Source organism: Gossypium arboreum, chromosome 11 (genome assembly GCF_025698485.1).
Source record: "Gossypium arboreum isolate Shixiya-1 chromosome 11, ASM2569848v2, whole genome shotgun sequence".
NCBI classification, from domain to species: domain Eukaryota; kingdom Viridiplantae; phylum Streptophyta; class Magnoliopsida; order Malvales; family Malvaceae; genus Gossypium; species Gossypium arboreum.
In genome coordinates this window covers 134,901,745-134,928,452 of record NC_069080.1, presented here as the reverse complement: position 1 = coordinate 134,928,452, position 26,708 = coordinate 134,901,745, and the positions used below count along the sequence as shown (strand labels likewise).

The 26,708-nt window shown below is 36.1% G+C and overlaps 1 protein-coding gene and 1 long non-coding RNA gene across 2 annotated transcripts; one reads left to right on the top strand and one right to left on the bottom strand.

Moving 5' to 3' along the window:
* Positions 1-9,925: 9,925 nt before the first annotated feature.
* Positions 9,926-17,866, top strand: LOC128284076 (uncharacterized). Its single transcript, XR_008274390.1, has 3 exons — positions 9,926-10,071; positions 10,988-11,029; positions 17,668-17,866. It is a non-coding gene; the product is annotated as an uncharacterized LOC128284076 (long non-coding RNA).
* Positions 17,867-23,259: 5,393 nt separating this feature from the next.
* Positions 23,260-24,390, bottom strand: LOC108472132 (uncharacterized). The gene has a single exon (XM_017773646.1). The coding sequence runs from the start codon at positions 24,388-24,390 to the stop codon at positions 23,260-23,262; it is 1,131 nt and encodes a 376-aa protein (XP_017629135.1).
* Between the last annotated feature and the right edge of the window lie 2,318 nt (positions 24,391-26,708).

Here is a 26,708-nt window from a genome sequence, read left to right as displayed (position 1 = left end):
AAGAAGAATGAGTAAGGCACCATATCTTTCGGTAGTGAAAACTATTATGTATGCCATGTTGTGCAAAACACCAAATATATTGCATAGCTCTAAGTGTCACAAGTTGATAACCAAAGTTATCCAAGTGATGGTTGTCTAAATCTTTTTTCTGGGGAATAAACTTTTTATTTCAGAAAACGAAAGTGGAGTTGCCACCAATCCTTTTTACTAGGTGTGATTAGATCACTTTGAAATTTAATCATTTTAATAAAGAGGTTAAATTTACTAAAACGATAATTTTTGGTCTACAAAATCCAGGAAATGGGTTTGGGAGTTGGTTACGCATGAGGAAGGATTAGCACCTTCATAATGCCCAAAATTGGTACCTAGTTGATTACTTGATGTCTTAGTGTCCTGAATTGAGAATTCAAAGAAAATTTAAAGTACGATCCCCTTCTTGCATGATTTTATTAAAATAATGCCAACTAAATTAAATTTTATGGAAAGGGCTTTCTTATTTAGAGTCAATTGAGAAAAAAGATCATGTACTGTAAGTTAGGGCACGATATCTCAAATCCTTGAAAATAAGAATATTTGCCATTTGATTATTACCTAAGTCCTATGTGTCTTGAGTTTTAAATAGGATATTTGGTTATTTCGGTTGTAGGGAGAGACCATGCTTCGTAAGTTAGGAGCACGACTCCTCGAATCCCAAAAATAACGAACATTGCCTCGATTTTAATTATTTTTTATGTTTTTGCGTAAAAAAAATGTACGTGGCAATATTTACAATGTACAATGATGACAAAATTATGGTATTAACAAAATAACAATGTAAATAATGAAATAATATGACAATAATATAGTGAATACAATAATAAGGAACAATAATAAATAATAAATATTCAGTTAATAATACTATATGATAATAGTGATAATAATAGTGAAATAGTATAAAAATGTATGATAATAATATAATCAGATAAAATATTGATATTTGAGTAAATTTCAACAAAAGTAATATTAATTAGCAACGATGATCACTTAATAATATTAATAGTATCAATAATTAAAATAAAATTCCAAAATAAAACAATCGGGAAATTCATAGGCAAAAATGTAAATAGCATAAATTATAAATGCTAGAAATTAAATAACAGAAAGTAAAGGGGTGGGACTAAATAAACATGGGATTAAATCGAAACCATAACAAAACTTTAGGGCATAAATAAATAAAATAGTAAATAAAGGGTCGGATTAAATATGCAATAAAGTGTAGGGACCAAAAGGGAAAATAACCCAAACCCAATACACGTCATTCCCCAAAGGGTCGATAGTCTGGGGACTAAAATGAAATAATTCAAAATTAAGTGGTGCAACTTAAAAAAGGAAAAAGAACAGAATTAGGACCATATTCAAAAGTGCTTAAAGGAGGAAGGACTAGAGCAGCAATTAGACCATTTCCACGAAAACATGCGGATCCTTGGGGATTCGGATTGGGTTATCGGGTCGGCCCTCAAAACCATTCTGTTTTGGGTGTCTGAAAGTTAAGCCAAAACAATGTCATATAGTATGTCCTATATAAGCAAAAAAAATTAAAAAAAAATTCATTTGGGGTCAGCTTTAAAAACAAAAATATTTTTCTTTTCTCTTTAAGACCCCCTCTTGTCCGGTTATAAATGCCGAAAAAAACAACCCAAAGTTCAAAAAAAGTATGAAACCTTTCGGTTTCTTAGTTTTTTTTTAAAAAAAAAGAAAAAGAAAAGAAGAGAGAAGGCCCCTGCACATATTCATCCGACGAAGGGCTCCCACAACGGCAGGGGACAAAGCGCCATAGGTAAAAATTGAGCCTTTTGTTTTTTATACTTTTCCAAATAAAAAATACAATCAATAAACTACCTCTTTCTTTAAACTTTGTTTTTGTTTTTTCTTTATTGTATTCAATCTCCTCCCTCTTAAAAATTATAGAGGGTTCAGCCTTATAGCCTAATAAAATACAATATTTTGTTCTTTTCTTTTTGTTTTTCTCTGTTTCTGCTTTCTGTTTCTTCTTTTGCAGGTGCCATGGTATTGGTCAATGAAAAGGGAAGGTGTGCCCCTTAGCCATTTTGGTGAAACGATGGCAAGGGGCAAACATAAGGTATGGGTGTCTTCAGGAGAAGTGTCCGCTGACGTGGCAAGGTGACATGCTGTCGTTATGATGTCAAAAATAAATAGCCTTAATCTCGATAAAATTATTGGAATAAGTAAAATAGGGAGAGTAATGGTCGATTCCACAGGGACTAGGAGTTTGATGATTTTCTTGCTTTTAACTTTGCTTAGGCGTGATAAGTAAAGGGAGGAGTAGAAGGGGGGTGTGTTTGAAGTGAAGTAAATGATTGAAATTAAACAAGTAAATTAAAAAGATTGAAATTGAAATCAAGAGATAAAAGTCAGCCTTTGGCTAAAGACCTTACCTATATTTAAATCGATCCTCGAATGGGATTTTACCTCTAGGCACATGCGAGTTACAGCCTATAGGGCCCAACCCCTATAACTTGTTTTTCTCTCAAGTGAATCGAGAATCTAAAATCAATTTTTAGACCTTAATTCTTTATGAGCTAATAGCGTCAATCGCTTATTAATTCAATGCTTTGAAAATCTGGAAAAACCCGACTCGAATTCTGTCGTCTCAAATAAGAATCTAACCCGATTTCAGTTTCCCTTAGCGGACCGCCGCTAAGCGTGTTCACAGGAAGTCGAAGTGCCACAGGCCAATCCTTCCTCCCAACTGTTAATCGAAACCGAATTTTATTCCAACGTGCACTTTTTGAAATCAAACCGATTTGATTATAAAAGGATGGTCGATTACCAATCCTTAATGCCCAAAAACTGAAAATGTAACCCTCGAGGGTATGAAGTGCTTTTTGATTCTCATGACTTAGAACCGAGTCATTGCTTTAGCCTTTGGCTATGGAAAACTTAGCTAAGCATGGTAGAGACCATACTTAGCTTTTTAAGAAAATAAAGTAAATACTAAATCAAAAAGAGAAATTTATTAAAACTAGAAAGAAACAAAGAGTTTAATAAATGCAAAGTGAAGAATGCTCATGGATCCATCCCCCCCTTGAGGCTTACCCCAATGGGGTATTTATAGTCCTCAAAAATCCTAAAATGTAGTATTCAAAATTAAGAGTAAAAATCCTAAATAAACAAATAAATATAAATCTTAATCCTAATTTGAATTTAAATGGGTGGTTAAGTCTCTTTCTCCATGCCAAATGTCTTTTAGAAATTGCTGATTAGACTTTCTAGAAATTACTGACTGGACGCCACGTCAGTGACGTTATGCCCCAAGTCATGCCCAGTAATTCGGCCATGTATCAAAAAAACCAGAAATTGCTCAATTTCGTCGACTTAAGCTCAATTTCTGCAATTCAATGTTCTAAATCAAAAAGGAATGAAAAATGCCAAGTTAGCAACTCAAAATATCTAATAAAGGAGTAATCAACCATGAAATAATGTATAATTTAAACACTAATCAAATTCCCCCTCACTTATTCAATGCTTGCCCTCAAGCATTTCTCAATTATCATGCAAAAACCCAAAATTGCCAATTCCAATTTCAGAAAATTTCCAAGGTTTCTAAGCAAACCCAACCAAGCAAATGTCGAAATTCAAGCTCAATCAAGCAAGATATAATCAATTAAGTGCAAATCAACCATGGCATTTCAATCAATCATCAATTCCAAAGAATTCAAGACTTAGTTCCTCTCATGGGTTCACTCATTCTGCTCAAGTGTTTCGGGTGAAAGAATTGCTCAAGCCTGAACTAACCAATGCATTACCATAGGTTTGTAACTAAATCTTATCTCCACTACTTAGTATGAAAATGATGCAACAATCAAGAGGACTTCAAACGGGTTGTAATGGGGCTAAGTTCGGGTAGGATAAAGGCTGAAAAATGAGGTTTCAAAATTCCAAGACAATGAAAAAATTATTCCGAAAATTATCCAAAGAAAAATTGAAGGTAGGAGAAACAAGAAATTCAATCAGAGTACAATTCACTCTCTTTTCTTCTTTTTCTTTCTTCCCTTTTTTCGAAACATCCTTTTTTTCTTCTTTTCTGCTCGAACCAAACTATTTTCCTGCTTATTCGAATCAAAACTGCACTGTTAAAAAAAAATCTGCACGAAAAACTGCACTGTTTGAAAGAAATTCTGTTCGAACAAGGTTAACTCTTGGCTGGTTTTGTTTGAATCTGGACTGTTATTTTGAACAGCTTCTTCCTACTTTTTTCTTTCCCGAAACAATCTCACCTTGTCATGAAAAAGGGTAGCAAAAAAATGGTAAAAATAAAATAGCCTCGGATTTTAAGTGTGCTGAATCAAAGAAAAGGATAAGGCTCAAATTGGTTCACTGAGGGGTAAAACAAAGAGGGTAGGCTGTTTTATTTAGGAAAAGAAATGGGTTAGATCCTAATGCCTCTATCACATCATAGCATCATAATCAACAATGTAATCTCAACAAGCATCGAGTCACAAGTTCTAGAATGGAATCAATTGGTTCGGCATACTCAATTAAAACAAAGAGCAAGAATAAAAGATATGCTCAATAGGTTCAAAAACTCACATGAAAGGCTTGTGATGTAACACCCCTAACCCGTATCCGCTGCCAGAACAGGGTTTCGGAGCATTACTACCATTTACAGGTCACTAAAAAAAAATTTAAATACTTACCGATTCAATGCATCATATAAATAAATATATTACCATTCAATCAATAGTTTGACAATTGTATAAGCATCAAACAGCAACATTGTTAGTATACTTGCACATATCTCATATAAATTCAACACTGATATACCTATTTTCTCGACATATCGCACTTGAGTTTAATAATAGTCTCAATTACATAATTTCCTTGTATCAACATATCAAAGATAATCATATATGTACATGTCATGAAACATATCATGCTCTTACCGTTTCTTCATAAGCATATATCATTCATTTCATTATATCAATATTTCATGCTCCATCATTTCCATATATTTTATGTATATTTATTAGGTAATAGTTTATATCAAACTTAACATAAATTATATTTCATGTACTTATACTTATTTCTTTTATCTATCTTCATAATTATTTCATATAACCATTCGTCATCGATACATATTACCGAATATCAATTGTTCAACAGATGCTAGAGCGTCTCCCATCCACGGTCTTATTTATCTTTGACATGATGCCATAGTGTCTTTCAACTATGGTCTTACTCATTTTCTGTCATGTTGCCATGGTATCTTTCAACCATGGTCTGTATCTTTCAACCATGGTCTTACACATTTTATATCAGGTTGCCATGGTATCTTTCAACCATGGTCTTACACATTTTATATCGGGAGCACACTCATGAACCTCATCCTTGCAGCGGGATTACCACCAAAGCTAAATCTCGCAATATAAACTCATAGAGTATTGTGGGATTACCGGCCAAAGCTAAATCCTCGCAACGACAATTACTCTAATGAGCTTGGATCTCAATTACCATCAAAGCTAAATTCAGACCTAATTCGGATTACCCATCCGGCTAAATCCATTTTACACATATTCTTGGAGGGCTATATCAGATAGGATCACCCGTCCGGCTAGATCCTTTTACCGTCAATTCCTTTTCGAGATCCATCGAATTTTCCTTTCATTCAACCGAATTTCTTCCCATTTTATCAAATATATCAATGTTTTATAAATTTTCATACAATGAACATTCAAATCATATTCACATCAATAACATACAACCTCAAGCATTTCAGAATATAATTCAAGTTACACGAACTTACCTCATTGATTGCTCGTGTTTATTATTTCATTATTCTGATATATTTTCTTTTCCATGATCAAGTCTCGTATTTGTGTCGTCCGGATCTTTATAAATAAATTTGATCATCATTTTCATTCATTTCATATTCTAATACATTTAATTAATGCTCTAGGCAAAATTACCATTTTGCCCCTAAACTTTAATTAATGACGATTTCATCCTTAGGGACGGAAAGTAAAATTCTTGCAATTTAATCCTTATTTCCAACTATTATTCTCATATATATTGATAACAGTCCATGAATTCTATAAAATATCAAAATTTTCCATAATTTCAACACTTTTCAATTTAATCCCTAAAACATGTTTTCCCGATCTTGAACTAAACTGATAATTTCGTTAAATTTTGTAATTTAAATAATAAAATAATCTATTTCATGCAATTTAGTCATTTCGACATTTTTACAAAATTGCCCATAAAATTTTACTTTTATTCAATTTAGTCCCCGAGCCTAAAACATGCAAATTAGCCATGCTAGATGAATATTCATACATATTTTCCTCCTCCTCCTCTCCATTCCACATCCTTAATTTATATAACATACAACAAGTAACATTATCAATAATTTCACTATTTACTTATATGTACATTCAAAACTGTCCATTTGCATCATAGTCACTAAATTATTTATATATTAAGCTACAGAACTCGAAATTAAGATCCGTTAATTTTTCCTGAAACTAGACTCACATTTATTCTTATCATAAAATTTTCAGAATTTTTGGTTTAGCCAATTAGTACAGTTTATTCATTAAAGTCACCCTGTTCTGCTGTCTGACAATTCTGACCCTTCTTCACTAAAAATTAGTTATCTCCTTTTACAGAATTCAAATGATGTTCTAGTTTGTTTCTAATAAAACTAGACTCATTCAGGATTCTATAAATATAAATTTAAGCCTCTAATTATTTTTCTTCATTTTTTATTATTTTTCAAAGTCTGAACAGGGAACCTGAATTCATTCTGACCTTTTCTCACAAAATTCATTATATATCAAAATTTACAAATTCATTGCTTACACTGTTTCTTCTATGAGAAACTAGACTCATTAAGATTTAATTCCATATTTTTTCATCTTCTAATTCAATTTATAAAATTTATGGTGATTTTTCAAAGTTAGACTACTGCTGCTGTCCATAACTGTTTTAGTGCAAGATATTAATTACCATGTTATAACACCCTTATTTTCTTTTTCTACACCATTTCTCATCACTTTCTCTTATTTTCTCTTCACTAACATATCAAGAACATAGGACCTTATGTAATAAAACTCTACTATAACATTATTTCCATGATTTATCAACAATAACAAACTTAAAAACATATTGAAATCTTGATGTACTTACCTTATTCTCTTGATACCAATCTTTAACTTGATTTTCTCTCCTCCAGCTTCTATTTCTTGAATCCAACTTGATATTCTAACTCCCCATGTTCTCCTTAACATTTTCTCTCTTGGTAGCTATGGAAATTCATTTGATTTTTGGGTGAAAATGGTGAATTTTTGGTAAAGGACCAAATTGTAAAGAAAGTAAAACTTTCTTTCTTCCTCTCTTTCTCTCACGTTAGTTTGCATGGAAAGGAAAGATGATGAAAATTCTTCATCTTTCTTTCCTTATATACTAAATAAATAATAATAAAATAATATTAAATATCTCATAAAATATTAATAAAATAATATTTATCTAATTAATTAATTTAAAATATCATTAACATAATCATTACATTCTAGAATTCTCTCTCTTACTAATTGACCATTTTGCCCTTCATGATCTTTTAGAATTCCATCCTTGAGTCATCATTTAATTTGATAAAATTGCAATTTAGTCCCTCATAGTTCTTCACTTATTCAATTTGGTCCTAATTCATCCATTTTCCTTAGTTTCTAGATCATTCTACCCTTAAAATATTTACACTATTGGTCCTTCAACTTTTTCATATTTACACTTTAACCCTTTAAGTCTTGAGTATTTACTCTTAGGCAACAAAACTTTTCTAACTTTTACAATTTAGTCCCTTCCTGAATCAAGATATCATAATTTACTTCCCAATGTTGCCATAACTCAAAACTTCCCTTTTTATCACTTTATTTCCTTATTTTATTATATCAAGGATAATATATTACTATAAAGATTTTCAGGGTATTACATGTGAACTAAGTCATGTATCCAATTCGATCAATGAAAGCATGAAATTACCAAGAAAAATTTACTCAAATTAATCATGCCATGCTATCTTGAATCCTAAATTCAACAAGAACATGCTTGAATTCACAAAGAAACACAAAGAAACTCAATAAATTAGAGATTGGCAACCAAGATAAGTCAACAGTCATAATCAAGAAATACTCAATTTCAAATCAACGAACAAACAAGAGTTAACTTGAGTCTAATCCCACCCCCCAGCACTTAAGATCATATTGCCCCAATATGAACAATAAAAATTAAAATGCACAAGAGAGGGTGAAAGTACTCCCTGATTGATGTGAGGGTGTTGGCGGCAAGGGGACAAAAGGTGGGTTGGGTTGTGCTATCTTGCGCCGGCCCTATTCTAGCTTCTAATGTGCACCATACGCTCCCCCTCACTTAATGTTATGGTGAGTCTAGAACATGGGGGACCCTGCTACTGCCCTTTCACGATATTTGCTGGAAATTGGCCTTGAATTCGGTTAATTTATGCTTTAATTGAACCAATTCTTTACTTCGGCTTTGTCCAAATTAAAATGCTCGGAGTACCTACAAAATTCGAATCAAAGAATTAAAAATAATTAAGCGAAATTAATAAAAAAAAACTAAAGATTGAAAACAAGAAATGAAAACGAAATGGGTTGCCTCCCATTAAGCGCCATTGTTTAACGTCGTTAGCTCGACGACCCGATTTCAAAGCTTGGGTTCCTCCAATTCAATCTCTTCAACCAATCCGATAGGGGCGTTATCATAATATGGCTTCAATCTTTGCTCGTTAACCTTGAATCGAACTCCTGAGTCGTCTTCTATTTCCACGGCGCCATAAGGAAAAATTTGAGTTACCTTGAATGGTCCGAGCCACTTTGATCGAAGTTTTCCTGGAAAAAGCTTAATTTTAGAATTGAATAGCAAAACCTTTTGATTAACATTAAATGATTTAAAGGATATCCTTCGATCGTGGAGTTCTTTCGTCTTTTCTTTATAGATTTTGGCATTATCGTAAGCATTTCGTCGAATTTTTTCTAACTCTTGAATGTGTAATTTTCGTGTTTCTCCAATCACTTCCATCTCCATGTTACATTGCTTCACCACTCAATAAGCATGATGCTCAAGTTCAACCGGTAAGTGGCACGGTTTATCAAAAACTAGGCGGTATGGAGACATTCCGATCGGCCCTTTGTAAGCCGTTCTATACGCCCAAAGTGCTTCGGATAACTTTAAACTCCAATCCTTGCGGTTCGGTTTGACAATCTTTCCCAGAATCGCCTTAATTTCACGATTTGACACCTCCGCTTGCCCATTTGTTTGCAGATGGTAAGCCGTGGCAATTCTCTGTGTCACGCCAAATTTTTTCATGAGTGCTTCAATAATTCGATTGATGAAATGGGTTTCTCTATCGCTAACGATCGCCCTTGGTGTGCCAAACCTAGAAAAAATAAAATTCTTTAAAAAATTAACAGTAGTTCTCGCATTATTATTTGTGTAACGCCCCAATTTTCGGGAATTCTGTGAATGTTGGCAAAATTTCATGCTTTAATTTTGTCATTTGTGAGTGAAATTATGAAATAGGACCTATGTGAAAATGTTTAAAAATCCTATAGGCTAAATTGAAGTGACCAAATAAATAGGAGTGCAAAATAGGAGGATTTGCATGACAAACCTCCCATTTTACATGAAGTGGCCAGCCATCATGTTGTTGTAGACAAAATGTACACTTGATATCCATAATTTATGGTACAAATTGATACAAATTGATAAAAGGTTAGGTAAATATTCCATGATAATAGGTTAGGTAAATGTTCCATGATAATGGGTTAGGTAAATATTTCATGATAATGGGTTAGGTAAATGTTTCATGATAAGAATTTCATGTCTTTTGTATTAAAGAATTAAATGGATGAAATATGGAGTTTTATTAAAAGAAAAAGGGGTGAAAAGAACAAAGTTTTGTCCATCTTTGTTCATCATAGCTGAAAGTTAGAGAAGAGAAAGGAGAGGAGAAAGCTCTTGAGTTTTCGGTCATTAGGAGGAGGAAAATTGAAGGTAAGTTCTTGGTACCTTGCTTCTATTTTGAGGTTCATGAGTTCTTCTTGATTCTACCTTAACTCTTGAAGTATATTTTGATTTTTAGTTGTGTTGTGAGCATTTAGTCATGAATTAAAATGAAGGAAATGGTTGTTGTTTCATGTTCTTTTGATGAAAAATGGAAGATAGGTGAAGTTGAGCCAAACAAATGAGCATGCATGTGCCTTAGATGTTAAAGGGAAAAATCAGCTAACATGTTGTGCTTTTAAATGATGAAATGGAGATTATTCTTAAGTAAAATCATAGATATGTGATGATTGATTGGTGATATACATGTTTAAATAACATGCATGCAAGGTATGTGTGAAAGAGTGATTTGGTAATAAATCTGCTTGGGACAGCAGCAGTAACGTGACTTTGGAAAATCACCATAAATTGTGGGAGATGAGTTAGAAGCTGCATAAATTATGTAATTAAAGCTTATTGAGTATAGTTTCTAATGAAATAAACAAGAACATATTTTGAATTCTGTACAATGAGAAATTTGATTCGTAATGAAGGGTGGTCAGATTAGTCAAACAGTGAAACATGGGAAACTTTGAGAAAAATCTGGTATTGATTGGCTAAACCAAAAATTCTGAAAATTTTATGGATAGAATATATATGAGTCTATTTTTATAGAAAATTAACGGTACTTGATTTGGAGTTTTGTAGCTCCAGTTATAAATGATTTAGTGACTGTTGCTCAGAAAGACAGCTTGCAGTGAAATTATGATTATGTGGTAAACATTGACAAAAATTTGTTAATGAGTTGCTTATTGATTTCTTATAAGCTTACTATGATCTGTAGGTGTGGTTGACCGAATATTGTAAGGGGTTAATACGTAGTTTGTATTTGAATAGTTAGATTAACGTGTTAGTAATCCAATTGTAGGCGGTTCGTGTGTGGATCTCGTCAGCATATCGTTGGAAACAGGTGTGTAACTGACACCCTCTTATAGACTAGATTGGCAAAAGCCGAAAAGCCGAAATGCCGAAAAGTCAGTATTTTGGGAATTTGCGAGTGTGCGAATGCTCGTAAAATAGTTGGGTTTGTATATTTGGTAATCTAAAGTAATAAACTGCAGTACGCGTGATTTCGTACATTTTGATAATTTGGGCTTAATGGGCCAAAGATCGGGTTCATGGGCCAACGGGCCCAATTCGGTAAGTATGCGCGGTAAGTGTTCTGATAGTACGTAAATAATTAGGATATGCATGGAAACCCTAAAATTAGCTAAATTACTATAATACCCCTATGTATGGAAAATTACTGTTATACCCCTAGGTGCAAAATTACCATTATACCCCTAGGGTTAATTTTGACTGAAAAGCATGACGATCTGATTCTGTATGATGTATGCCATGATTATATATCTGTTGCATGGGGACATAGGTTATATTATGGAGGAAGCGTTCTGGTGGCTATGCCACAAATATCTAATCTGGTGGCTCTGCCACATATATCTGTTCTGGTGCCTCTGCCATGATTATCTGTATCTGGTGACTCTGTCACATTATCTGTTCTGGCAGCCATGCTGCAAATTCTGTGGTGTGTAGCGGTTGGGTGGGTCGAGTTGTCTCCCCACACGGTGTAAGGTTGGTACGGGGGTGTATACGGTTGGATATGGTTGGGTTTCTGCATAAACATGCAATATCTGTTCTGTTCTGTTATGGGCCTATGGGCTTTATTCTAAATTCTGTTCTGGGCTAAGGCCAACTTATTATGTTTCTGTGGGTTGAGCTGATATAGGCTATGGTTGGGTTATTTTACACACTGAGTTTACCCAAACTCACCCCTTTTATTTTCATCCACGCAAGAAATCCCCAACCATAGTGGGCTTGGAGCTGTGAGGGAATTCGGAGTGGCCACCCGTTCTGAAAGTTTGATTTTCTTCTGGTGAACTGGACATCCTTTTATTTACGTTTGAAGTTTTGGGTTTTCAAATGTAATAAGGCCGCTTAATTATTTTTGATGGTTTTAATATGTATTATTAAGATAGGTATTACTTATTTTAACTGTCAAAATTGGATAGCTTTAGGGCGCGTTTTCAAAAACAACAATTGATTTCAAAATAACACGACAACAAGCAAAGCTTCCGCAATGAAAGTATTTTCCAAAATTAATCACTTTTCCTAAAAATGACTTAATCAAATTGGTTTCCTAGAAATATCCATGACGTTAAGGTGTGGCAATGGTAGTATGCATGTCTAGGATTGGATCCGAAGGGAGCTTGGTACTTAAGCAGTCCGATGGACTCACCACCTCTTTTCGGTTTCCTACCGGTGCATGACTTCCATTCACTTTAACCTATAATGAAATTAATCTTTTGAACATCAAGTACGATTTTTGGACTTAGAATGGAATTTTTTTTTTTACGTTTTTGATGTGGCATGCCGGATCCGGCCATAACTTCTGGGCTGGGTTTGGGGTGCTACATTTAGTGGTATCAGGGCCTAGGTTGCAACAACTCGGCTGTGGAATGGGTTTACAAAAAAAAACCAAGATTTTCAAAAAAAAATTATAAAGATTGCGAAAAACGCGATTTTTAAAATTTAGATCTTTAAAAGGTGGCATTCCGAATCTCCGGCCCAAGCCTGTAAGTATTAATCTGAACTTTTCTGAATATTCTTCTGAATTATCTGTCTGTACTAAAATCCTGCTAGGATACTCTAGATAGGATGATACTGAAACCATAGGAAAATCTGATAAGAGACTGAAACTGTAGCTAGACTTCGATTCTGCGAAAACAAACTTTGAATCTGATTCATAAAACATCTATAATAAACACTGGAATATTGAATTGATGCATAAAAATTGGTAATCAAGATAAATTGATATGAGTACGAGAGTTACTCGGGGAAGAGGCCGTGGTCGAGGCCGAGGTAGTACTCAAGCTGGAACTTCGTCTTCTGAACACATACCTACTGGAGTAGCACGACCACCACCGACGGATGAGAATGGGCCGTATGATAGGGCCGCCGAGGATGATGCCCTGTCACAGGCAATGCTTCGTGTTCTGGAAAGGGTTGCCGGAACAAGTTTAGACAACGAAATTTGAGGATCGATTTCTGAACGACTCTGGGCCAACGGAGTGGAGATCTTTAGGGGTGCATCTGGTATAGCCCCGAATGTGGCGGAATATTGGTTGGAGGCCACAGAACGGATTATGGACAACTTGGACTGCTCTGAGGAGATTGTGAGTGGGGTATCTGTACTAAGTCATTTTAGTCACTCGGTTAGGGTAGACAAACTGTATAGGGATGTACCCTTAGAAACTCAAGGTAAGATTTTCCCTGGAGATCTGATGGAGTTACCGTTCGGAGAGTTTGATCTCATTTTGGGAATGGACTGGCTTGTTAAGCATAAGGCGACCCTGGATTGTGCTGCTAAATGAATGGTGTTAAGGACCACAAAGGATGAGGAGGTTATAGTGATAGGTGAGCGAAGGGATTATTTGTCCAATGTGGTGTCGGCTTTAAGAGCCAAAAAGTGGATTCGGAAAGGTTGTGAAGCCTATTTGGCATTTGTAAGTCGATCGTAAAAGGAGGGTGACGGTGGATAAGGTTAGGACCGTAAAGGAGTTCCAAGATGTTTTTCGGAGGAGCTTCGTGATTGCCTCCGAATCGAGAAGTTGAGTTTGGAATAGACTTGTTGCTCGGAATGGCGCTGTGTCTATCACACCGTATAGGATGGCACCAAGGAGTTAGTAGAGTTAAATGCTCAAATTCAAGAGTTGTTGGATAGGGGCTTTATTAGGCCAAGCGTGTCTCCATGGGGAGCACCAGTGCTATTCGTGAAAAAGAAGGATGGTACGATGCGAATGTGCATTGATTATCGCCAGTTGAGCAAATTGACGATTAAGAATAAGTATCCACTGCCAAGGGTTGACGATCTATTCGACCAGCTTAGAGGAGCTTCTGTATTCTCCAAGATTGATCTTCGATCTGGATATCATCAGTTAAGGGTCAAGGAGGCAGATATCCAAAAGATGACATCCAGGACTCGGTATGGTCATTACGAGTTTCTGGTTATGCCATTTGGACTAACGAACGCTCCTGTAGCGTTTATGGATCTGATGAATCGTGTGTTCCAACCATGTTTGGATCAGTTCGTAGTCGTCTTTATTAATGATATCCTGGTATATTCTGAAACTAAAGTGAAACATGATGAGCATCTCCATATAGTGCTGCAAGTGTTAAGGGAGAAGGAACTCTTTGTGAAGTTCAGCAAGTCTGAACTTTGGTTGAGGGAGGTAACTTTCTTAGGACATGTGGTCTCTGCTGAGGAGATTAAGGTGGACCCTCAAAAAAATTGAAGCAATTTTGGAGTGGAAGACACCTAGGACGGTGTCGGAAATTCAAAGTTTCCTAGGGTTGGCAGGATACTACAGAAGGTTTGTGGAAGGTTTTTTCTGTGATGGCAGCACCTCTGACAAAATTCATAAGAAAAGGAGTACCGTTTGTATAGACTGAGAAGCAGCAGGAAGCTTTTGAGAAGTTGAAGAAAGTTCTGACTAAAGCACCTGTGTTGATTCAGCCGGAGTCTGGGAAGGATTTTAGTGTGTATAGTGACGCATCACACGTGGGTTTGGGCTACGTGTTAATGCAAGAGGGTAAGGTGGTTGCATATGCATCACGATAGCTTAAGCCTCATGAGGGAAACTATTTGACTCATGATTTAGAGTTGGCAGCAGTGATATTTGCACTTAAGATTTGGAGACATTACTTGTACGGAGAAAGGTGTATTATACACTGACCATAAGAGTCTTAAGTATTTGTTGACTCAGAAGGAGCTAAACCTTAGGCAAAGGAGATGGATTGAGTTGCTTAAGGATTATGACTGTTCGATCGAGTATCACCCAAGCAAGGCTAATATGGTAGCCGATGCTCTAAGTCGTAGAGCTATATCTGATCTGAGAGCAATGTTTGCTCGTGCGAGTCTCAGATGATGATGGAAGTCTGGTCGAGTTGCAAGTGAGGCCAACCTGGGTGGATCAGATTAAGGAAAAATAGTTGAACGATGAGTCTTTGGTCGCTCGTTTTCAACAAGTTAAGGAAGGGGAAACTTCTGAGTTTGGGAGCCAGAAGAGACGATGCAACAGCAATACCCTCATCTGTTTGGATTAGGTAAATTTCGAGGACGAAATTTTTTTAAGGAGGGTAGAGTTGTAACGCCCCAATTTTCGGGAATTCTGTGAACGTTGGCCAAATTTCATGCTTTAATTTTGTCATTTGTGAGTGAAATTATGAAATAGGACCTATGTGAAGATGTTTGAAAATGCTATAGGCTAAATTGAAGTGACCAAATAAATAGGAGTGCAAAATAGGAGGATTTGCATGACAAACCTCCCATTTTACATGAAGTGGCCAGCCATCATGTTGTTGTAGACAAAATGTACACTTGATATCCATAATTTATGGTACAAATTGATACAAATTGATAAAATGTTAGGTAAATGTTCCATGATAATAGGTTAGGTAAATGTTCCATGATAATGGGTTAGGTAAATATTTCATGATAATGGGTTAGGTAAATGTTTCATGATAAGAATTTCATGTCTTTTGTATTAAAGAATTAAATGGATGAAATATGGAGTTTTATTAAAAGAAAAAGGGGTGAAAAGAACAAAGTTTTGTCCATCTTTGTTCATCATAGCTGAAAGTTAGAGAAGAGAAAGGAGAGGAGAAAGCTCTTGAGTTTTCGGTCATTAGGAGGAGGAAAATTGAAGGTAAGTTCTTGGTACCTTGCTTCTATTTTGAGGTTCATGAGTTCTTCTTGATTCTATCTTAACTCTTGAAGTATATTTTGATTTTTAGTTGTGTTGTGAGCATTTAGTCATGAATTAAAATGAAGGAAATGGTTGTTGTTTCATGTTCTTTTGATGAAAAATGGAAGATAGGTGAAGTTGAGCCAAACAAATGAGCATGCATGTGCCTTAGATGTTAAAGGGAAAAATCAGCTAACATGTTGTGATTTTAAATGATGAAATGGAGATTATTCTTAAGTAAAATCATAGATATGTGATGATTGATTGGTGATATACATGTTTAAATAACATGCATGCAAGGTATGTGTGAAAGAGTGATTTGGTAATAAATCTGCTTGGGACAGCAGCAGTAACGTGACTTTGGAAAATCACCATAAATTGTGGGAGATGAGTTAAAAGCTGCATAAATTATGTAATTAAAGCTTATTGAGTCTAGTTTCTAATGAAATAAACAAGAACATATTTTGAATTCTGTACAATGAGAAATTTGATTCGTAATGAAGGGTGGTCAGATTAGTCAAACAGTGAAACATGGGAAACTTTGAGAAAAATCTGGTATTGATTGGCTAAACCAAAAATTCTGAAAATTTTATGGATAGAAGATATATGAGTCTATTTTCAGGGAAAATTAACGGTACTTGATTTGGAGTTTCGTAGATCCAGTTATAAATGATTTAGTGACTGTTGCTCAGAAAGACAGCTTGCAGTGAAATTATGATTATGTGGTAAACATTGACAAAAATTTGTTAATGAGTTGCTTATTGATTTCTTATAAGCTTACTATGATCTGTAGGTGTGGTTGACCGAATATTGTAAGGGTTTAATACGTAGTTTGTATTTGAATAGTTAGATTAACGTGTTAGTAATCCAATTGTAGGCGGTTCGTGTGTGGATCTCACAAGATATCATCGGAAGCAGTGTGTAATCGACACCTCTTATAGACTAGATTGGCAAAAGCGAAAAGCGAAATGCCAAAAGTCGATTATTTTGGGAATTTGAGTGTCTGAATGCTCGTAAAATAGTTGGGTTTGTATATTTGGTAATCTAAAGTAATAAACTGCAGACGCGCGATTTCAGTACATTTTGATAATTTGGGCTTAATGGGCCAAAGATCGGGTTCATGGGCCAACGGGCCCAATTCGTAAGTATATGCGAGTAAGTGTTCGATAGTACGTAAATAATTAGGATATGCATGAAAACCCTAAAATTAGCTAAATTACTATAATACCCCTATGTATGGAAAATTCTTGTTATACCCCTAGGTGCAAAATTACCATTATACCCTAGGGTTAATTTTGACCGAAAAGCATGACGATCGATTACGTATGATGTATGCCATGATTATATATCTCATTGCATGGGGACATAGGTTATATTATGGAGGAAGCGTTCGGTGGCTATGCCACAAATATCCGATCTGGTGCCTCGCCACATATATACGTTTCGGTGCCTCGCCACATATATACATTACGGTGGCTTTGCCACGATTATCAGATCTGGTGACTCTGTCACATTATTCATGCAGCAGCCATGCTGCAAATTACGTGGTGTGTAGCGATTAGGTGGGTCGAGTTGTCTCCCACACGGTGTAAGGTTGGTACGGGGTGTATACGGTTGGATATGGTTGGGTTTCGCATAAACATGTAATATTTGTTACATTCATTATGGGACTATGGGCTTTATTCGAATTACATTGCAGGCTAAGGCCAACTTATTATGTTTCGTGGGTTGAGTGATATAGGCTATGGTTAGGTAATTTTACACCGAGTTTCCCAAACTCACCCTTTTATTTTCATCCACGCAGGAAATCCCCAACCATAGTGGGCTTGGAGCTGTGAGGGAATTCGGAGTGGCCACCATTTCTGAAAGTTTGATTTTCTTCTGGTGAACTGGACATCCTTTTATTTACGTTTGAAGTTTTGGGTTTTCAAATGTAATAAGGCCGCTTAATTATTTTTGATGGTTTTAATATGTATTACTAAGATAGGTATTACTTATTTTAACTGTCAAAATTGGATAGCTTTAGGGCGCGTTTTCAAAAACAACAATTGATTTCAAAATAACACGACAACAAGCAAAGCTTCCGCAATGAAAGTATTTTCCAAAATTAATCACTTTTCCTAAAAATGACTTAATCAAATTGGTTTCTAGAAATATCCATGACGTTAAGGTGTGGCAATGGTAGTATGCATGTCTAGGATTGGATCCGAAGGAGCTTGGTACTTAAGCAAATCGATGGACTCACCACCTCTTTTCGGTTTCCTACCGGTGCCTGACTTCCATTCACTTTAACCTATAATGAAATTAATCTTTTGAACATCAAGTACGATTTTACGGACTTAGAATGGAATTTTTTTTTACGTTTTGATGTGGCATGCGGATCCGCCATAACTTCGAAATTTGGGTTTGGGGTGCTACAATTTGGGTTGCTTTCGCTTCGACCCACTTTGAAACATAATCGACTGCAAGAATTATATAAGTGTTACCGTAAGATGACACAAAAGGTCCCATATAATCAAGACCCCACACATCAAAAATTTCGCATACATGGATTAGATTCATAGGCATTTCATTCCTACGACTTAAATTACCTGCTCTTTGACACTTTTCGCATGATTTACAATAAAAATAAGCATCTCTAAATATATTCAGCCAAAAGAAACCGCATTCTAATATTTTATGAGCAGTTCACTTCGGTCCAAAATGACCACCACATGCATACGAATGACAGAAATTAAGGATCGAATTTACCTCTTCTTCAGCTACACATCGTCGAATTACCTGATCGGAGCAGTGTTTCCAAAGATAAAGGTCATCCCAAATGTAATATTGAGACTCCCTCTTAATTTTATTAATTACCGCTTTTGGTAGGTGCATCGGAATTTTACCCGTAGCTAAGTAATTTACCATGTCAGCAAACCATGGTAAATTCCCTTGTTGCGCTAACATTAAGTGCTCTTCGGGAAACTCCTCTTTGATCGGCGGATCAGACGAAGTGATGGGAATTCGGCTCAAGTAATCGGCCACCAGATTTTCTCGTCCCTTCTTATCCTTTATTTCCAAATTAAATTCTTGGAGAAGTAGAATCCAACGAATTAGCCTCAGCTTCGCTTCTTTCTTGCTCATCAGGTACCGTAATGCTGCATGATAAAAAAAACGATAATATTAGTACCTAATAAATACAAACAAAATTTTTCTAAAGCAAATACTATAGCAAGAAGCTCTTTTTCGGTAGTGGAATAATTTCTCTGAGCTGAGTCTAAAGTTCAAGACGCGTAAGCAATAACGTGTTGCTCTTTGTCGATTTTCTGACCGAGAACCATGCCAACGCTAGTGTCAGATGCATCATACATCAACTCGAATGGATATTCCCAATTCGGTGGTTCTACAATTGGAGCCGTAATTAGCTTTTCCTTTAAGGTGTTCCACGACTTTTTGCATTCTGGATTGAAATCAAAGATTTGGTCCTTGTGAAGAAGACTGCATAACGGTTGTGCGATCTTTAAGAAGTCCTTGATAAATCGTCGGTAAAATCCTGCATGACCAAGAAAAGAACATACTTCCCTAACCGTAGTCGGGTAAGGGAGTGAGCGAATAACATCGGTCTTGGCTTCATCGACCGCAATACCGTTAAAAGAAACTATATGTCCTAGAATCAACCCTTTATCGACCATAAAATGGCATTTTTCATAGTTTAAAACAAGGTTGTATTCTAGGCATCGCTTCAAAACATTTGATAAATTAAAGAGGCATTCGGTAAAGGTGTTACCATAAACAGTGAAGTCGTCCGTGAATACCTCTATACCCTTCTCGATAAAATCAAAAAAGATACTAAGCATGCAACGTTGAAATGTGGCTGGTGCATTGCATAAACCGAAGGGCATTGGTCTATAGGCGAACGTTCCAAAAGGGCATGTGAACGTCGTCTTTTCTTGATCTTCAGGTGCCATCGGAATTTGGAAGAAACCTGAAAATCCATCAAGACAGCAGTAGTGAGTTTTACTGGCTAATCTTTTTATTAATTGATCAATAAAAGGTAACGAAAAATGATCTTTGCGAGTTAAAGAGTTCAACTTCCTGTAATCGATACAAACTCGCCATCCATTTTGCACTCTAGTCGAAATTAACTCACCTTCTGAGTTTTTGATTACTGTTACTCCAGTCTTCTTAGGCACAACATGTATCGGACTTACCCAACTACTATCCGAGATGGGATAGATAACATCGACATCAAATAGCTTTTGAATTTCTTTTTTTACCACTTCCATCATAGGCGGATTTAGTCGACGTGTCCTTTACGTGATGGTTTCGCTCCTTCCTCGATCTTTATCTTATGCATACACGTTGAGGGACTTAACCCTTTGATGTCGGCAATTGTCCACCCAATGGCTTCTTTGTGCGCACGTAGTATTTCCACAAGGTCATTTTCGTCGTCTTTACTTAGCTTGTTCGACACAATAACCGACAACGTATCATCGTTTCCCAAAAAAACATACTTTAAGTGATCCGATAATTCCTTTAGTTTAATCTGAGGAGCCTACAAAACCGAAGGTAATAATTTAGTTTTTGAAGGTGTAGTGATTTCGTTAGAATTAATGGAATCAATAGAGAAAGTTTGTTTCAACTCCCTGAATTCATCATCGAAATCATCAAATTTCCTGCAAATTTTATTAACAAAATTAGTCTCAACAAACTCATCAATCGCAGGCTCAATTATATCGATAAAATTAATGCTTTGAACATCATCAGGATACTGCATCGCTTTGTAAACATTAAATTTAACGACCTCACCATCGAACTCCATTGTGAGGATTCCACTTCGAATATCGATTTTAGTGTTGGCGGCGCTAAGAAAAGGTCGCCCAAGGAGAATTTCGGATGAAGTGTTTGAGCGGTCGTTTTCCATGTCAATTACATAGAAATCGGCCAGAAAGATTAATTCGTTTACCTTTACCAAGACATTCTCCAAGACTCCCTCCGAGTAAATAATTGAACGACCCGCCAATTGAATAGTGACCTTCGTTTCCTTCAATGGGTCAGTTGAAAGAGTATTGTACACAGATAGAGGCATCACGTTAATAGAGGTTCCCAAGTCGTACATCGCCCTCTTCATGCCCACTTTACCGATTTTGCAAGGTATGGCGAACATGCCTTGGTCCTTCAACTTCGATGGAAGTCGTCGGGTCAAAACCGCTGAAACGTGGGCCGATTTAGGTGAGATCTAATGTAGATCCAACTTTCTATTCACTCGTGGGATCTGGGCGGTCCGGGGGGACCACCATGGCTCCTCTCTACTCGATAATCCATACATCCCTTATCAGTGTATGGACAGCTATCTCTCGAGCACAGGTTTAGGTTCGGCCTCAATGGGAAAATAAAATGGAGCACCTAACAACGTATCTTCACAGACCAAGAACTACAATAATAAAATAATAGGATTTGGCTCAGGATTGCCCATTTTTCATTCCAGGGTTTCTCTGAATTTGAAAGTTATCACTTGGTAGGTTTCCATACCAAGGCTCAATCCAATTAAGTCCGTAGCGTCTACCAATTTCGCCATATCCCCTTTTGTGTCTTGAGATTAGGATCTCATTAGGATGCCCCTCCTTCCCCCTTTCTCCCTCCTTTCCCTCTCCTTTCAATTGTTTATTTTCTTTCGTTTATTTATTTGCTTTCTTTTTATGCGAAACCGTTGAATTTAGTAGATATAGATACAGATTCTTATATCGAAGGGTCTTTACCTATTTTCTTGTTTGTCTATCCATCTTTCGTCTTTATCGGAAACCCATATTAATTTTTATTTGGTCCAATCAGAAAATATTTTATCATTTCTGTATTCACAATTCAATATAGATGGGTATTCCATAACATATATATGTCCCTTTTACTCTCAGTTTTCTCAGGCAATTTGGTGGAATACTCGAAGGGTCGATTCTTTTTTTCATCTTAGCTTTTGTCTTTATGAATGAAAACAAAAGAAAGGAGTCTCTCATTATGATCTGGATTTCATTTCTATGGGTTGTATCTTTTTCTTTAATTTCATTTTTATTCTTATCCTTTTATTAGACTATCCTATATAACCATAATAAGAATAAGATAACTAAAAAATAAAATGAAAATTGAATTTATTCATTATTAAAAATGAAAATGAAATTAATTATTTTTTATAGTATAATAGCTAGAACTAATTATTTATATTTAATAACTAGAACTAATTATTCCATTCATTTCTATTTGAATTGAAGATAATTCAAATTTTTAGTCTAAAAAGTTTCATTCTATGGGAAATATTGCAAGAAGTTATGCGGGGACATCTGTATTCTTTGAATAGAGTGCCTACTCTGCATAGATTAGGTATCAGCATTCCAACCTATTTTAGTGGAAGGACGCGCTATTTGGTTACATCCATTAGTTTGTAAGGGATCCAATGCGACTTTGATGGGGATCAAATGGCGTTCATGTACCTTTATCTTTAGAGGCACAAGCGGAGGCTCGTTTACTTATGTTTTCTCATATGAATCTCTTGTCTCCAGCTATTGGGGATCCCATTTCCGTACCTACTCAAGATATGCTTATTGGGCTCTATGTATTAACGAGTGGGAATCATCGAGGTATTTGTGTGAATAGGTATAATCCATGGAATCGAAAAAGCTATCAAAATGAAAGAATTGACGATAATAACTATAAGTCTACAAGGGAGCCTTTTTTTGTAATTCCTATGATGCGATTGGAGCTTATAGGCAGAAAAGAATCAATTTAGATAGTCCTTTGTGGCTCTGGTGGCGACTAGAGCAATGCGTTATTGCTTCAAGAGAAGCTCCCATCGAAGTTCACTATGAATCTTTGGGTACCTATCATGAGATTTATGGATATTATCTAATAGTAAGAAGTTTAAAAAAAAATCTTTGTATATACATTCGAACCACTGTTGGCCGAGATTTACCTTCTCATGCCCGGTTAGTCTTCTTTTATTAGTACAAAGTTCTTTAAGGAAACGAGCGTACCTTAGCACCTTCCGGATTACCTCTAAAAGAGGAATGTTGATCTCGACTTTTTGGAAAACGTCTAGGATTTCCTTCTCCTCAGCTTGCTTATCTTTCTTTATAAATCTCGATGGAAAAGGAGGTTGTGTAGCATAATGAGATGGTGCTGGTTCGGATATTGGATTCTTTATTTTTCTTCGGGTTGTGGCGTCATTTTCCTCTTGGGGATTGGCGTCATTTGCTTCTTCGGTACTTGTGGATTTTTTGACAATTGCATTATCATTTTTGCTTGTTTCAGCGTTGTTTTTCTCTCGAATTGGCGTCATTTACTGTTCAACAATTGTTCCACTCCTAAGAGTTATGGCACTCACATTCTCCCGTGGGTTCGCTTCGGTTTGTGAGGGAAGCTTGCCTTACGATTCTAAACGGCCCACAGTTTTTGCCAATTGACTTATTTGTTTGTCAATTTCTTGCAAATGTGACTCTGTTCGGTCTTGAAATTTCTCTTGGGATTGCACTAATCGCTCTACGAGAGACTCGAGTGAACTTTTTGGCGGCTGATATGGTTGTGGTGGAGGCGGCCTTGGTTGGTAAGATTGGTTCGACCTCTGGTTTTGTCCATAGCTAAAATCCGGGTGGTCTCGCCATCCCGGATTGTAGGTATTACTATGGGGGTTATGAAGTCTTTGAGGTGGCCCCGAAAAACTCCCCACGGTATTCACCTGTTCGCCTATCCCCTCTTGGAGTGTCGGGCAACAATCGGTTGGCTGGTCTGGCATCGTACAAATTTCGCATACTTTGGCTGATCCGTTCTTTCCTGTAATTAGAGAATTAACAACGTTAGTTAATTTATCGATTTTATTTTCAAGTGAAACGGTACTTACCTCGTGAACCCTTCGCCTAGGTTCATTCGTGGCGCCAAACTGTTGAGAGTTGGCTGCCATTGTCGAAATTAATTCCCTTGTTTGAGTGGGGGTCATGTTGACAAGCGCTCCTCCACTGGCGGCGTCAATCATTTTCATCTCCATCGGAAGCAAACCTTCATAGAAATATTGCAGAAGCGTTTGTTCGCTCAATCCATGTTGAGGACAGCTCGCACATAGCTTCTTGAATCGCTCCCAATATTCATAAAGCGACTTGTCATACTTTTGTTTAATTCCAAGGATGCTTCGCCTTAGTTCGCTTGCTTTTGCTGCTGGGAAAAACTTGTCAAGAAAAATACGATTCAAATCAGCCCAAATAGTAATGGAATTTGGCGGTAAATAAAACAACCATTTTTTTGCTATGCCGGATAAAGAAAAAGGAAACGCTTGTAATTTAATTTGGTTTTCGGATACTCCCTGAGGTTTCATGCTTGAACAAACCAAATATAATTCGGCTAAGTGTGTGTGTGGACTCTCGCTTGGAAGGCCATTGAAGGTAGGAAGGAGATGAATTAACCCCGTTTTTAGAGTAAAATGGGTGGTGCCTTGAGGAAATGTAATGCAAAGGGGTTGTTGTTCTGCAGGAGCCACGGCTAACTCGCGAATTGTTTGATCGCCCATCGCTTTTGTTTGTTGTGCGTCAGGTGTTCGATCGGCAATGGGAGTGTTATCGAAGTCGATCAGATTGGTGGAATCCGTTGATTCTTCGTTGGAAGCGCTAGTTGATTCTTCAGAGTTTGTTTGTTGTTGTCGTTTCTTTTTATCTCGAAGTGTTTGACCATGAATTCTTCTTGCTCGCGCTTCGATTTTGGGATCAAATTATAAAAATGTGCCTGGATTTTGCTTGGTCATAAATCCGAAACAAGAAAATTAAATTAGTAACTTGCTGAAGTCTCCGGCAATGGCGCCAATTTTGACATGCTGTCGTTATGATGTCAAAAATAAATAGCCTTAATCTCGATACAATGATTGGAATAAGTAGAATAGGGAGAGTAAGGGTCGATTCCACAGGGACTAGGAGTTTGATAATTTTTCTTGCTTTTAACTTTGCTTAGGCGTGATGAGTAAAGGGAGGAGTAGAAGGGGGGTTTGTTTGAAGTGAAGTAAATGATTGAAATTAAACAAGTAAATTAAAAAGATTGAAATTGAAATCAAGAGATAAAAGTCAGCCTTGGGCTAAAGACCTTGCCTCGATTTAAATCGATCCTCGAATGGGATTTTACCTCTAGGCACATGCCAGTTACAGCCTATAGGGCCCAACCCCTATAACTTGTTTTTCTCTCAAGTGAATCGAGAATTTAAAATCAATTTTTAGATCTTAATTCTTTATGAGCTAATAGTTTCAATCGCTTATTAATTCAATGCTTTGGAAATCTGGAAAAACCCGACTCGGATTCTGTCGTCTCAAATAAGAATCTAACCCGATTTCAGTTTCCCTTAGCGGACCGCCGCTAAGCGTGTTCACAGGAAGTCGAAGTGCAACAGGCTAATCCTTTCTCCCAACTGTTAATCGAAACTGAATTTTATTCCAACGTGCACTTTTTGAAATCAAACCGATTTGATTATAAAAGGATGGTCGATTACCAATCCTTGATTCCCAAAAAAACTGAAAATGTAACCCTCGAAGGTATAAAGTGCTTTTCGATTCTCACGACTTAGAACCGAGTCATCGCTTTAGCCTTTGGTTATGGAAAACTTAGCTAAGCATGGTAGAGACCATACTTAGCATTTTAAGAAAATAAAGTAAATACTAAATCAAAAAGAGAAATTTATTAAAACTAGAAAGAAACAAAGAGTTTAATAAATGCAACGTGAAGAATGCTCATGGATCCGTCCCCCCCTTGAGGCTTACCCCAATGGGGTATTTATAGTCTTCAAAAATCCTAAAATGTAGCATTCAAAATTAAGAGTAAAAATCCTAAATAAATAAATAAATATAAATCTTAATCCTAACTTGAAATTAAATGGGTGGTTAAGCCTCTTTCTCCATGCCAAATTTCTTTTAGAAATTGCTAACTAGACTTTCTAGAAATTGCTGACTAGACGCCACGTCAGCGACATCATGCCCCAAGTCACGCCCAGTAATTCGGCCATGTATCAAAAAAATCCAAAATTGCTCAATTTCGTCGACTTAAGCTGAATTTCTACAATTCAATGTCCTAAATAAAAAAGGAATGAAAAATGCCAAGTTAGCAACTCAAAATAGCTAATAAAGGAGTAATCAACCATGAAATAATGTATAATTTAAACACTAATCACAAGGAGCAGCGGCTGGAGGCTTAGGGGGAAACTAGGGTTTATGGTTGTTTAGGATAGTTGGGCTATTGGGTTATTGGGCATTAGGGCTAGTAGATGAATTTGGTCATTGGGCTTATAATTTGGACCGTTAATGGAATTTTATTTGTTTTTGTTTTATTTGTTTGGGCCGGATAAATTTGGGCTTCTACAATGGTCATTGGATGGAGGTGAAATTACCTACGAAGAACTAATGATATTTTTCTAGTTTATGGAGGAATTTAGTTTCGTGTCGAAGTTTAAATAGATTTTGCATTCCAATTAGATGATAATAGTAAATCACAACATGAGCTCATATTTACATTAAACATTGTTATACTAGAGAGATCATCTTAAAATAAAATAATATTAAATTCTAAATATACAAAAAGTACTATGTTTGAAATATATTTTATTATCATTTAAACATAGGAGCCAAGAGCCCCAACAAAACATGCTTCACATCACAAGACACTCAAAAGAACTAAACTTGTACCATAGGTCCATAATACATAGACTAAAAAAGAGTACAACTCAATACAAAACACAACAAGAGAATAAGTGCCTCTAATAATCTTAAAACCTGAAACCGTAAACTTTTTTACACCATTCCTTACAATAGAAACACACTCACATACCCACATACAATAATCCTTCGATATTAA